This window comes from Hesperophylax consimilis, chromosome 23, assembly GCF_061612785.1.
Source record: "Hesperophylax consimilis isolate HC1 chromosome 23, BYU_Hcon_1.0, whole genome shotgun sequence".
Lineage (NCBI taxonomy): Eukaryota > Metazoa > Arthropoda > Insecta > Trichoptera > Limnephilidae > Hesperophylax > Hesperophylax consimilis.
This window is the reverse complement of record NC_142858.1, coordinates 29,750,371-29,765,284: the sequence shown is the minus strand read 5'-3', so window position 1 is coordinate 29,765,284 and position 14,914 is coordinate 29,750,371. Positions and strand designations below refer to the sequence as shown.

Sequence of the window (14,914 nt, the reverse complement as noted above, 5' to 3'; positions counted from 1 at the left end):
CTATCAACAATTCAACATTTCCCCCACTTCTCCGAAAAATAATTTTTCTTACTTATTCGAATGAAGATTGGACATTGTTCCGTTCATTCTCATTTTTTTACAATTCACGTGCTTGTCTTCTCTGATTGTACATTTTGTGGTCAAGAAGTGGGAACTTTAGATTAAGTTTGTCATAGTATATTATTATTATCACATATTTTTTGGGTTGTCCCTCTCTAACCAAGTATCCTCTCTTCTATCAAGCATTATCTAAAATTGCCTCCTCTCCATTGAACAGCTCATCTCTTTTAAGTCTGAATTCGACTCCAATCTTCCATATGCTTTTGAAATTTACCCATTTAAACAAAATTGATATATAAATTTACCTTCCCTCTCTCCATAATTTGAAATGCTGCTCTAGTAGAACACCCACGAAAGGTGAAAGTCATAAACATTTGAAAAAAACATACTCAAACCTTAATTAATTATAGTTCTTCTTGTACTCCGTGGAAAAGACTTTATTATTTACGAACACCAAATTTTATTTTCGGTTTTCTAAGTAAGCGTCTAAATATGGGTTATTTATAATTATTGCAAAATACAAGAGCCTACTTTCCATGTATATCCAATTATGATACACGACGCAGGGAAGCCTTAAAGCTTCGTTCACAGTTCACAAAATAATCACATTTCACATTCGTCGACGCGATTGTCACTCCGTATTCCACAATGCCCTTTTAAAATTCTACGAATAATTTAATTTAATTTATCTCTGTCTTACCTGGACAACGCCTCTAGCCATTGTGACATAGAAAAGGTAACGGTCTCAATTGGAAATCCTATCCAGGATCTGTCTTACCAGGACAACGCCTCTAACCAATCGGCCATTGATACATAATTATTATACGTCATTTTGTCGATCACATATTTAAAATTCAAAATTAACAATGTTATCTTGCAAATAATTTTTCCCATATTATTGGCAGCTTTCATAGTTCTAATGAATTGGTTTGTAACCTACATAGTGTTTCGGATAAACATATACGATTTTTATTTATTTTATTTCAATAATATATTCCATTTTTTTAATAAAAAATTTTTCCTCTTTAAAATGGACAATTAAAATGTTTGTTTTCTGGTAGAGAATATCGGATAAAGACAAGCCAATTATTTTTAATTACCAATAGAAATTAATTTATCATTTAATTACTAGTTTCGGTTGTGACTCTGTCTGTTACTCTCGTCCAATTAACTCTAAAACTTTTATTTTGAATTTATGTTTCAGTTTCAAAATCGGAAGTGTTTGTTTTGATAAATCAGTCGAGCGATAAACTTGCCTATAATATAATATTTTTATAAAAATTATTTTAATGCTTTTAGAGAATTATCTCCATTTGATTGATTCACGAAGAAAATGGTTCCATTTTTTTACCTCCAATTATGTAGTCCAATTCGACCTCCAACGCGCCTAATGCTTTATCGCCGAACGATAGTAAACAACCGAATCCGGTCCCCGCGCACTACTCGCTTGATAATAGTGGAAGAAGTTTCGATGAAATATTAGTATGCAATGGCGGATTTAAGACTGTCCATGATTTTCACGGTTCTGCGCTAGTATTTTAGAATTATTTAAAAAATAGTTACAGGTTACAAGTAGGTTTCTATCTAGCACTTCTTATCGGAAGCATTTATGGTCGTGTGCTGTTTTATTTTGTAATACGAGTATGTAGAGATTTTAATTTCTTATTCTCCTATTGACTTCTTTTATTAAATTATCCTTTCATATCGTGGCGAGGATTCTATATACATCAAAAATAATTTAAATCTAGTCTCGCTATGCAGTGATGTTAATTGTTCATCTTTATTGTAACCAAATAAAGTCGCTATCCGCGTCTGTCGGTTTGTGCGCTTAGTTCTTCTATGCAACGGATTTTGATAGGGTTTAGAGAATATTTTCCGGAAGGAAGGAACGCCGAGTACACATCAGCTAGTTTAACCTAAATCAAATATTTTACAGTTCCGATAAATTGAAAATGACATTTTAAAATATGCGGAATTATAATTGTTCTATTAATCATTTAAGACAATATAAGACTTGCTGTTGAACAGAATCAATTCGGATATCGACATTTTTAGCATCAATGAAGCTGCCTAAAGCAAGCTCTATTATTACTGGTATAGTTAAGTTGATATACACACTGTTTATATTAAGGTAAGAATTCTTATCACCGGATGTATTTTAAAAACGCATTAAAATTAACAATTTTGTAATGTTTTTAAAATGAATAAACTGAATTGAATTGAATTAACCACACTCAAACGGAAAATGTGAAACAGGAAAGACAGAAAAGGATACATCTGGGAATCGAACCCAGGACCTCTGTCTTGCCGGCTCCTTGGTTTGACCGCTGAACTGATCGGACCGAACATTTTTTATTTCATATTAGTTTTTGTCTTCAATGATGAAATATTACAATTTGAGTTATCCACTAAAATAATTAAATGTGTTTATTGTTTACAATAATCTCCAGAATGGAATGTTAGAGAAATACAAATAATAAATATCTTATCTGTGAAATTTAATTAGTTCTAGGAACCTAAGACTTTATCAAATTTCAATATTATCCCAAGAAGTAAGTGCTGCTGATATCAGAGAGGTTATCATTTTGTTTTTATGATAAAACCTCGACGTTCTGAATTCAGTCTGTCAAGAATATTTTTAGAAAAGTAATCACTGGAATTGGATTTGTGGTTCCCAAAAAAATCTAGATAAATAAATTTGATGAGGATATTTCATGCAATTATTTGAATAATATTAATCTTATTAAATGTGAAATGTATTTGCGCGATAATACATAGATGAAAGAGAAGCCTTATGGTGGGGGCTAGCGTTGTCAGCCGGCGAAGGTAGTACAGGCCGAGCCTTCAGTGCAAGTTGAGCGGTCGCCGGTCTTAGCCGATTCTACTGCGAGCTGAACTCCCGCCCGCCCCGCTCCACCAAGCAGAGCCCGCCAGCGCCCGGTCGCAATACCAGTCGCTCAACTCAGTTCGCACACACAAACAACCCCGCAGACAAGTGGTGCAGTCAAGTGTTAGACTATTCCAACTAGTCTTAGATTCCCTCAGTCATCAGTTTGGTGGTGTTAACAATCGTGAGTGTCGCAAACTATTCAGTACCGGAAGTGTAGCATGCACCGGTGCCAGTGCTAGACAGTAGTGGTTCCCAGGAGAGGATAAGGAGACACGGAGAAAGTAAGGAGCATGGAGTACCAACACGGGGCCCCGCTGGGCCCCCCCGCACCTCCGCCCCCCGCGCAGCCCACCCTCCCCACCGCCGACCAGTATCACCAGTTCTGGAGACAGCAACTTTACATCAACGGTCAGACCCAAACAAACTTTCGCCCAATATTCATTATCAATCAACCATTTCTTTTTGCACCGTTCTCGGACTTGGTGATTTACTATTCACTCTCGCCTTCAAACTCAGGAATCGGTTTACCTTCGGCTGTGTACCTGATATAATTATGTGGTCATTTTACGATTATAACGTGATTGTACTTAACTAATTTCCGTGATGCTCGCTTCAGAGAAGACTAGAGTTGCGTGGTTTCTAGTGAGACGATTAGCTGAATGATTGATAAGATTTTATCTACAGCAATTATTATTCATCTAAACCTTTAATTTGTCATACATGATAACGGGAAACACTTAATTCAAGCGTGCGATGTTACGATTTGATCAATAATCTATCTGTACAAACTACTCCTACGTTTTTATTCTGGGAGCATGTATGCTGTATAGGTACGTCAATACAGTGTACACACATAAATAAGTTAAACGCTAAACGATCTTTGATGTAGGATTTATCGATGCATAGTTCAAGATTATAATATGTTTTAGTTGGATCACGATTTTCGATTCAATTTCTTGAATCACTTTTGTAAAGTTGTTTTTTTTTTCATCTTTCTTGGTGTTGCCTTTAGCGAGGAAGCAAACCTTTGGTACGGCTACACATTCTTAGTAGCAACTTTACCTCTAACATAACGCGAGAAACTACTTCCCAAACTCCTCACTTTTTATTATAACCACTTTTAAAGTTTAATGAGATCTCAGCATGTCCTTAAACCCCACCTTGACCATTGTTTTATTTTTTATTTTTTATTCTGTGAATTTTATGAATTACAATTTTTGTGTACTTAATAACTCCCACACATTGTGTTATTTATTGCTTTTTCTTCTTATTATTCATTTAACGACTTACTTTTAAGTGCATAATAGTATAGGTATGTTTTACGTATGTACGCGTTATCGTTAACTTATGGATAGTATTACATTATATATTGTATTACACTGTCGAATTCATACTGTAAATGTCGATTTAAGCTCGTGAACCGATACTTTTGTACCTCTGAATCGGAACAGCATGGGCCATCGTAAGCGCAGTCGAAACAAAAAGAAAGTTAACTTGTTTAGAAAAGATTATGGGGCAAAATTCAGATATAACTTTCACTTTTCGGCCTGACTAATGAATGCTCTGGGTACGGATTGTACCACGGCTGACTTTATATCGCGACAGCTATAAATTTGGATTTACCTCGCGTGGATTCGATTTAGCTGACTCCTCTGATTTGGATGACAAAGGGTCGGTATTTCAGTTGCTTTTTAAGCTCGACTTGGGAGATACAGGTTATTTGTCAAACATATCTGACTCATAACATTCCAGAGAATACTGAATTGAAAACGGGATTTCAGACCCTTAATGAATGAATTAATAGGTTTCCTGGTAAACTTTTAGTAAAATACCAATATGTTATCACGATGTTTCTAAAAAATCCTAATATTTTATTTCTTCTTTACTTATTATCAGGGCAAATGCAAATGCATGAAAATTTGTTCCGATATATTAGGAATTTACTAAACGTTTATCAGGAAACTGCCTGCAATCCCGTTTTTAACCGAATTACTAATAATTTGAAGAGATTCGTAACAAATTAGCAATACTCATTATCTCCGTATTTTGTTTGTTTGTCTGACTTGGTTGACTTATGACTCGGTTGATTTAGGTGTCTGGATTAGTTGCACCGAGCTGCTGAAGATGGAGCCACTCCCCCCATCACCCACCACCGCGGTGACCTGGAATTCGAACCAAGAATATAATTGCTTATTTATATTCTCTGTGAAAGTGAAAAGGACAACGCAATACAGTGCAATATAATGCCATATATTTTTTCATTGACTGAATTGATAATGTCGTACTTTACCTCCCCGCTCCCTCTAGCCTCACAATTATTTTTATTTCTTATTTTTAGTTCAATATTTTTCTGCTTTTGGGTCACATGCTGCATGATAATCCCAATATCAAAATGAAATTTAAAAAATGTGGTTGTTCCAGCGTCTATCGGCTTCTCTGCCTGTGCCTGTATACGAGATATATCACGAGATTCCGTCCCTCTTAGCCTTGATGCGTTAGCACGAAGATAAGAAAATCAATTATTAAATTCATTCGTACAAAAAGCGGATCTTACGAATAACTGGTTTTAATACCCGATTTCGTCAGAGATTTCAACAATTTTTGAAATTTCTTGTAGAAAATCTAATTTAAATATATAAATATTTACCTTTTAAAGCTTCGTAGCTCATTATTGAACATGTTCCAAGCTGAAAACGGTGAGGATGATATACGTGGTTCGCTATGCTTGGTAACACCTAATATACTGTGGGGAAAAAATTATTTGAAAAGTGTCTGTTGGTATAAGAAAATACAATAATTAACAATGAGTAATATACAACGTTTTTGACCACTGCATAAAATACCAATATTTGCTAAGATGAGTAAACAAATGGCTCTGGTTTTATTTCCAACATCTAAATGAAAATTTCAAAGCTCAATCTTTTTTATACCACCCTACAAAGGACAATGGTTACTCCAAAAATAACTGCTAGGAGATTTGTATATTTGTGTAGCGCCGTTTACATAAAAATAATCTCAAGGGCGATGTGTTAGGATTATTAGGTGTTGATTATTATTAGCGCCCTGGCAATTCGGCGCCCGGAGCGTACTGCTTCAATTGCGCCTACGTATCATCTCACGCGGAGAAAAATGTGTAATGCTGACTTATTAAATTGTGATTGCAGGCCCTTTCTTATTAAATTATTAATATATTCCCAATATGTCGGAACACATGTTCATGAACATGCATTTCTTCTGATAATACACAATGAAGAAATATTAGAATTTTATGTACACGTGTTCCAACATCGCGATAACACATTTGTGTTTTACTGAAAATTTATTAGGAAACCTATCAATTCATTCGTTAAAGGCTTGCGATGCTGTTTCTAACTAGATTACGAATAATTTGAAGAGATTCTTAGAGAAATTAAATATATATATATGTATTCATTCATCAAATGACATTTTAAGTCAAAAACAGTTGGGTTAACTTAGGAATGTCAGATGCAAATCTCATTACCGTTTCAAAAAATTTAGATTTACCCTTTTAACTTACTCTAGTATTCACTCTAGATGTCCTCGGAGGTCGGCAGAATAATAATACATCAACAAGTGAAACGTGACGACAAATAAACAAAATACTTGTTTCTCAAATTAATGTGTACTATACATATTCACTATCTCATTAGGCACACGAAGCATCGCACTAAATATTGTAAAAGTACACAAAATATGTCTTTGTTAATATTATTTACATAACAGCATTTTACATGTAATTCCTCATTGTTGTTTTAATCGCATTTTAATTACATTGTGTTGAAATATGGTCAGGCAATGGGTTTCCAAATTCAATGAACTTGTTATATATATATATATATATATAATGCATAACATAGGCATTATTAGGTTAAAACCGGGTGAAATAAACATATGTACTTATGATTACATGGACTATTATATTTCTACGTAACAATTTATTTAACTAGAGTATCTCATAGAATAAAGAAGAACATGCATGTGTATTATAGGTGATATAAACTAACTTACCGACATCTAATCTAGCTGAAATTCGGCAAATAGACTCATTGTCGATCACAATGCATTCTATCAATTTTTGGTAGGAATCACGCTCACACAAGTAGTCATTTGTAAATAATTTACGCATTTCTCTGAAATACGATGACATTACAACAGTTAATATATGAAATAAATGTTGGTCTTATCCAATCGGTATGTGGGTCGGCTGGTAGAGGTGTCGACTCCAGTCAGTGGGTATGAAGGTTTAATCCACAGTCAAACAAAAAGATTATTAAAAGAAATTTTTAAATATATGTATTATGTTACAAAAAAACCTTTAAAAATATTCCGTTTCCGAATTAAGATCCCTATATTTCGATTATATATATATATATACATTTAGATTAATCAACCTATTTCTCAAATGTTTCTAAAGCCATTATATTTTAATTTTAAAGTACACATCAATATACGAGTCGAAAGGTTATTAGTTATTGTTATCTATACGTAACTTTATCAACGAGATTAAAAATAGCGTCGTATGCTTAGTTAAATTCCAGCTGCTTCTTGTTGGATTGTACCTTTTTAATTCTTTATTAATATAAATACACGTACACAGGAAGCATGTCATCATTGAGGAAGCTGTGTAGAGGGTCTTTTTAAGGAAAGGAAGGAGATGAAGTTCTGGGAAGGAAAAAGGTATGAGGGGTGGGTACGAATCTGGGGATCACTGTGTCTAGTGTTGGGACTCTAATGCGGTTTCTCATACAAAAAAATTAATGAGCATTTGTAGTATGCAGAACGTTTCCAGGTAACATTACTCTGCCAAACCGAATTAAAGATACTTTCACACATTATAACACCCCTTTAAATTAAAAGACGTGGTGCCGTTCATTTACTTTACAAAACACGGTAATATGTTATTTCAACATAAAAGATAACCAGAATTACTCTCGCTTGAAACTTTCAAAGTTTATGTTCACGGTATCAAGCAAAACACGTGTTATTTAGCTGCACCATACCCCATAACCTGTTGTTTAGCTAAAACGTCTCTGTCATGTGGTATGCTATTCGTGGTGCCACCCAGTGGTAGTTGTTTGGTACAAAAAAAATTATCGTAATCAAATGATCGTAATCAAATTATCGTAATCAAATGATCGTAATCAAATTATCGTAATCAAATGATCGTTATAAAATGAGCGTAATCAAATGATAGTAACAAAATGATCGTAATCAAATTATCGTAATCAAATGATCGTTATCAAATGATCTCAATCAAATGATAGTAACCAAATGATCGTAATCAAATGATCGTAATCAAAGGGTGGTAGTCAAATGATCGTAATCAAATGATCGTAATCAAATGTTGGTAATCAAATGATCGTTATCAAATGATCGTAATCAAATGATCGTAATCAAATGATCGTAATTATATGATCTTAATTAACATAGCATAGCATGAACATTTGTACACGGTTGACATTTGTCACATGAGAACGGGTCGCTTCTACGATTCGTTCTTAAGTTCAAAATCTCGGCTGTGGAACGAACTGCCGGCCTCTGTGTTTCCTCCCTCCTACAACATGGGACTCTTCAAGACCCACGTTCACTCCTTCCTCTCCACAAAAAGACCCTCCACACAGCATCCCCAAATATGACATAGGCCCTGAGGGAAATTATTTTCTTCAGGGCCTCCTGTGTGGAGTTAATATAAAAAAAAAAACATAGCATAGCATGAAGATAGCATTCCTAGAGGTATGGACTATCTATCACATCATATTTTAGGTTCTTCAAATTCTTCAAACTGTGCTTTAAAAAATGTGTGCGTGTGTTTTTAGCTATATGGATCGTGTTAGAAACGTTTTCTCTCTTTATTAACAATGCGCAATGGCTGAAAAACAATTTTTGTAACAGTAGAATCAACAACCAAACCCCAAACTAAGGGGCAGTCGTCCGCAAGCCAAGTTTTATGTTTTCCGATTGGTAGTATGTCATTATTTTTAATTTCATAATTTCATTAGAAGTACTTATCTGAATAATTTGAATACCATGCCTTGTAAATTGTATGAATCGTGCTTTTTATCAAGGCATTTGAGGAAACACTATTGTTCAGTTTTCCATCTTTACCAAAAAAAACTTATCGGAGACATATTATGAATTTTCTGACTTTCTTTTTTTTTCCGATTGCTTAATTGTCACTTAACTGATATTTACGCATATATGCAATCATAAACATAGATAAGTAGTATATAAGAACATGAAAGTCGAGTAATGCTACCACAAATCACATCATAATGTGTATATACTTAATTACCAAAGTGATGACAATAGGGCATCCAAAAACTCTCTAATCTCTCTGGCATCATGAAATTTAAACAGCTTTTCAAAGTCAGTCCAACTATTTTCAACTTGTAATATCATTTCTATCACAAACCAAGGTGATTTGAAATGCATTCTGTTAAATAATAAGACAAAACATCATATCGATTTTTTAGTAAGCTTCTAATAATCAACAAGATAATATTGTAAAACTTTGGATGACACAAGGTAATAACTATTACTTACACGTGGGTGTGGTAAAACCGGCCTGGAGCCTGGTTTAAGACCGTTTTAACCAAACAAACCCCATGGTAATAAGTCAAGTTTTTCACTATTCGCGCCGCGTTTTATTACACCATGTTTTTTAGTAAGGTTGTACACATACGAGTATAACGTACTTTACAAATATTTTCCAGATGCTCTTCTGCTTTCGGGTGTATGCTTACAATTTTTTTCAACCCATGCATATTATTAAGAGACGTACTAGGGAATCTAACACGGTCGATCGATAAAGAATTTATGGAAAGTGTCGGTAACTTAATACCGTTCCCGAGCATGACTGCAGATCGCTAACGTAGTTCATGTCGAATAAATAAAGAACTCTTTGAACTGTTTTGTACATTAGCGATCTGCGGTCAAGCTCGGGAGCGATGACCAGTTACCGACATTATCGATAAAACCTTTATCTATCGACCGTGCTAGATACGACGACCTACTTAACTGTTCTTATTTAGAGTACAGAATATGGATGGCATTTTGCTCTTCGGTGACTTTTTCACAAAAAAGCTTGCGGGAGTTCATTTTTTGTTTGTATTTGAAAAAAAATAAAACAACAACAAAATGTCACTGGAGACCAAAATTCAATTAACATTTTTTACTTCAAATAAGGTCAGAACTCAATGGTAAAAGTTTGTCAGGTACATCTCTTAACACCCTGTACAACTTGTGTGTCGCGACAGTTTGGTAACTTATTCTAGTTACTGCACTGGTATTATGTTTGTAATGACGGAAAATTTTGTCAAGGCGTGTGTTAGTATTTTGTTACGTAAATCATTGTAAGTGTCTCACTGACCATTTTAAGGTAACGTCTATTACAATGATTCTTTGATGTTATATTATATATATGAAGAATGGATACGTTATTAGGTGATATCCAATACAGGTACATATAAATGTATATTCATAGTGTAAAAGTTACAAATTTTATTTACACCGATAACAGGCCCAAATGTTTTTGAAATGAAACATCTTTTGGCGCGCCGAGGATTAAAACCGATTTTTTTTAAATAGTTCTTACTTAACATTTTGTTTCCTATAGCCTAATTGTAAAATTTAGTTATCATATTAGTATTTTTCACTTTATAATATTGTTTGTAATCCCTTTTTTGTAAAAAAATGTTTAATTATGTATTTAAAGGTTCCTGTACCGCAAATGAATAAAAACATATTTTTGACAAATCCGATTTCATACAAAATCTTTAATGCCTTTATTAAAAGGCCTAACGCCAATGATGCTGCAAGCAATGAAAATATGTTTTAGAGATCAGTATTTATACATGAAAAACAAACTTAACAAGATTTTTTGCGCTTCTGACACCCAGATTTTCTACTTTAACCCTTTCAATACCAGAGTTCCTCCTGACGAACATGAACAAAAAAAAACTTCATTTTGTCAAACAAATCGTCCCGTATTTTGTTTATCGCTTGTGAAGGGTATTCCTCACGGCGTCTATTTTTCATGCTAGGTTGCAAACTTTATTCCAGCAACAAATACTGTAAATATAATGACAGATCCCGCTTTGGCTGTTTTGCTTAGCCTTGGATTCATTATTATTTTTAGTTTTTTTTTTATGTTACTTTATATTTATGCATACACTGTAAAATAATATTTTTTCAACTAAAAAATTGCTGGTGCAATATGTTTTTTCCTGAATATTAAAAATTAAGCCCTTGAGACCTAAAAATAACATATATAAAATTATAAAAAAAATTAAAATTAGTGTAAAAAAAAATGTTTTTACTCCAAAAATTTCTAATAATTGCTTAAGGTTAAAATATGGTCTATATGTGGAAATAGAAGTGCGGTGCTGAATGTGTTAACGGTTGAGATAAATAAATAGAAGTTAATGGACATTTCGGCATAAAATATCATTGTTTCCGTTACAGAAATAAAGCTTTTAACGCATTGATGTGTAAAATTTTCCGAATTACATCAATAAATAGTTTAGTTACTAAATTGTTTACGCTTCGTTAATAAATTTCTTTTTTATGATTAACTTTTACTTTCAACGCAGCCATTGGTTTCGTAAAACAACCGGGCGGCTTTGGGTTACATTTCGTATGTCAAATTTTATAATTCAACATTCTCCGATAGACTTACGTTAACGCTACCCACCTTGAAATGTTAATTTAATAACAATTATGCAGCAATTTGCCTATTAATTTTTTTTCACAACATACTTTATATCAACACGTTGCATCACTTTTCAGTTTTTTCTTCTGCTACACAAAATAGTTTTGATAATATATTAGTAATTCAGGAAATTATCTGAAAACATGTTCACGCGTGTGGCCTTGTCCTAATAAATATAAAGGACGAAATGCGAAAACCAAAAAACACGTGTTTCGACTTTCTAATAAATTGTGATTTACTGATAGTTTGTTATGAAATCTGTCGATTCATTCTTTAAAGACAGCTAGCTTCACGGAGGAAATTTACCGATATAAAATACTGCCAATTTATTAAAAAATCTGTACAAATTATTCGATTTCCTGTAAAAAACGGTAATGCGTGCCTTTAACGATTGTATCGACAGGTTTCCTAAAAAATATTAACAGCGCCCCTGAGGTGATATCCCACAAAAGCGACGCTATACAAATTGTCCAATATTATTATTATTATTATAAATATTCTATTGTTGTAACGTTTCGTCAATATACATATCAGGAATGGGGCACTTGCGTGAATATTCTTTTTTTATCTATTCGTTATATTCTGAATAGACTAATATTTTATTAGGAAATGAATTGCAATCACGTTTTTAACACGATCATTTTTCTACGTGTGTACTGTCTGTAAGTGACGTTGAAAATGTCGAAGGTCAATTCAGAAGCGTTAAAAAATTGATTCGCTGTGTTGTTTGGCGCGTTCTGATTGGCAGAAATTCCACGAGTATAATGATAGTGTATAAAGACAAAAAAATATCAATAGAATATTATGGGAATATTTCTATAATGATTTCTCTAAAATATTTCTTGATAAGTTGAATATTTGTATTTTATTACAAATGCTCCTCTAATTTATTAAAAAAAAGTGGGTGTGTCAAGCCTACGCAAGACAGAAGTGAAACTTCTAGTATTCCTCTCTCTCTATTTTCATTTCATCATCTCTATTTTCTCTCTTAGGTTAGTTTGAAAATTAGAGGTTAAATAATTCAACGACGAAGCATGGATTTGCTTTTTCTAATATTTTCTTATAGATGAATGACGTTCGATTAATGTATAGTTCCAAAAATTTTCAATTTATTCACAAGTATACAATATTACATAAATAACAATATTACAATTAAAAATTACAAAGAAATTACAATGACAATTTACCAATCATGTGCCATTTTCATTGTCAATTTCATGAATATCATTTCCTAATGTCGTGATAATTGGGTTATGGTAACTAAAGTGCGAGATATATACATGAGCACTTAAATCCTTAATGAATCGTGCAAAAACTGCATCGATTGTTGTCCCGTGTCGGGAGAGAACGTTCGTGAGCGGCTCCCCCACCTCAACAAGCGCATATGGTGAGAGAGGGACAGTGAACGGTGAGCGGTGGTGGGGGTACCCGCATTTTCGTGTCGATCCTGACTCGGTTTTACTCCGTCCCAGAAAATTCATTACGCGCCTAAAGAAGTTTCACTTCAAAAACTATTCCGTGATGAGTACAGTGGTGAAGGGAAAAAGTGTTTACTTTTGGCGATATATTTAGTTTAGGGTATGCAAATATATTTATTTAGTTTAGGAAATCGGGTTTTTCGGGTCGAATGAATAGTTGCTAATCTTGAAAATTACGTTCACCGTATATAATAATAATAATAAATGTTTATTCCGGTATGTGGGGAGGTTAGTGCAGTCGCACACATTCCATATATGTAATATAAAATTATTTATAATATTTTAGTTAACATGTATAATTATAATTTTTATACATATTCTCATGAAATATATGTATAATAAGCAAGTTCCTAAGTGAAACGAAGGCATATATTCTTGACATTTATTTTCACCCTGCGAACGATTTGCCCAAACTGGTATCCGGACCGCAGAAACATCAGGAAGTATCAGTTAGTACGCCGACCGGTATGCGCCAAGATCAAAGAGAGTACAGTGCAAGTCGAGGGTCTTTCGATAAAAGGGTAGCGTAGCTTCAAAGAGAGCGTTTGATTGTACATTATTCGGATCGTCATTATTACAAGGTGTCCGGCAGTAGACTGCTCGCCGCCTGAACGAGGCGGCAGACTCTCAGACACAACTTTCTCCGGACTCTGGGCTGGACCCGTAGAGCCGCGCCTGTTTGGTTTTATCTTAACCCTTTGGCGGTGATTGAGAATAAATCGGATTAGATATTAAGAAAAAAAAACAGCAATTGCCTACGGTGAAAAATCACAAGTATATCTGAATTCTCAACATATCGGTTACAATTTTGAAAATTTAACTGAAATTCAAAGCAAACCGAGTCCATTGAACCACAGTTACAGACAGACACATAACCCACATAAGTATTTTTGGTTGCATTATATATGTTAACATAGTGGGTTGGATTAGATTAACTCATTAATAATTGCCAATATTGCCTTCAAAACCATGACAAATCGAATGCCTAAATATTTAATTTAAACACCAATAAATAAAGTAGCTCCATCCACCCACTACATATTTGATATAATTTTAGAAGTGATTTAAAAAATATTTTTTTCGGGTTCATGTTTTGTGTGTAAAAGTTCCTCTGTAATAGAGTAATTTAAAATATATATATTATCAATGCGATAAGTGAGCAACCAAATCGGAAAAAGGGCCTCTGGAGAAAGTGTTGATAGACAAAACAGTTGGCATTTAGTTATAATAAATACAGCGGTAGCCGAGATTGAACGGAAGATAAAATCACATTATATTAATTGCCCTTATAACGTGCCGGGTTATTTATACTTTTAGACCAAAAGACTTGTTGTTAACTGGAGTTGTTTAGAAATTGTAGTTCAATAATTATTATGATCATTGTACTACTTGCAGAAATGCAGTTGTTAATGTCGGCACATCTTGTTAGTGGTAATTAGTTTCCTTACGCAGGCTGTAAAATAATATGCAGAGGTTACGGAGAACATTGCTGGCGGTGCGGTACGGTTCCGTGCGGGAGGGGAGGCAGTCCGTCACTGGGTTTAATTCAGCGGATTGGATCGTTGAAACTGTTCACTTGACCTTTGAGGAAAAAGAGAAATTTCTTATCTGCACTTGAAGAGTTTTATAGATGTGGCGAATACGTTTCATTTGCCGAATCCGCTAATTTGACTCGGATAACCTTTTTTAATTGCTGCGGTTTTCTGTTCTCAAGAGTGCCTGCGAACTTTGTACGAATCAGTTCAGTGTGGCATT

The 14,914-nt window shown here is 33.9% G+C and overlaps 1 protein-coding gene across 5 annotated transcripts in view; it reads left to right on the top strand.

Annotated features, from left to right (window-relative positions):
• Positions 1-14,914, top strand: part of Pdp1 (PAR bZIP family member Pdp1) — a 162,216-nt gene that overhangs the window by 62,577 nt on the left and 84,725 nt on the right. For 4 of the 5 annotated variants that reach the window (XM_089645991.1, XM_089645988.1, XM_089645990.1 and 1 more), the window contains exon 1: positions 2,932-3,358. The exons of the other annotated variant lie outside the window; for it this stretch is intronic. In XM_089645991.1, the coding sequence (XP_089502117.1) occupies positions 3,241-3,358 (118 nt within the window). In that variant the 5' untranslated portion in view covers positions 2,932-3,240. Of the gene's footprint in view, positions 1-2,931; positions 3,359-14,914 lie in introns of those variants that run through there. 5 annotated transcript variants of the gene reach the window in all.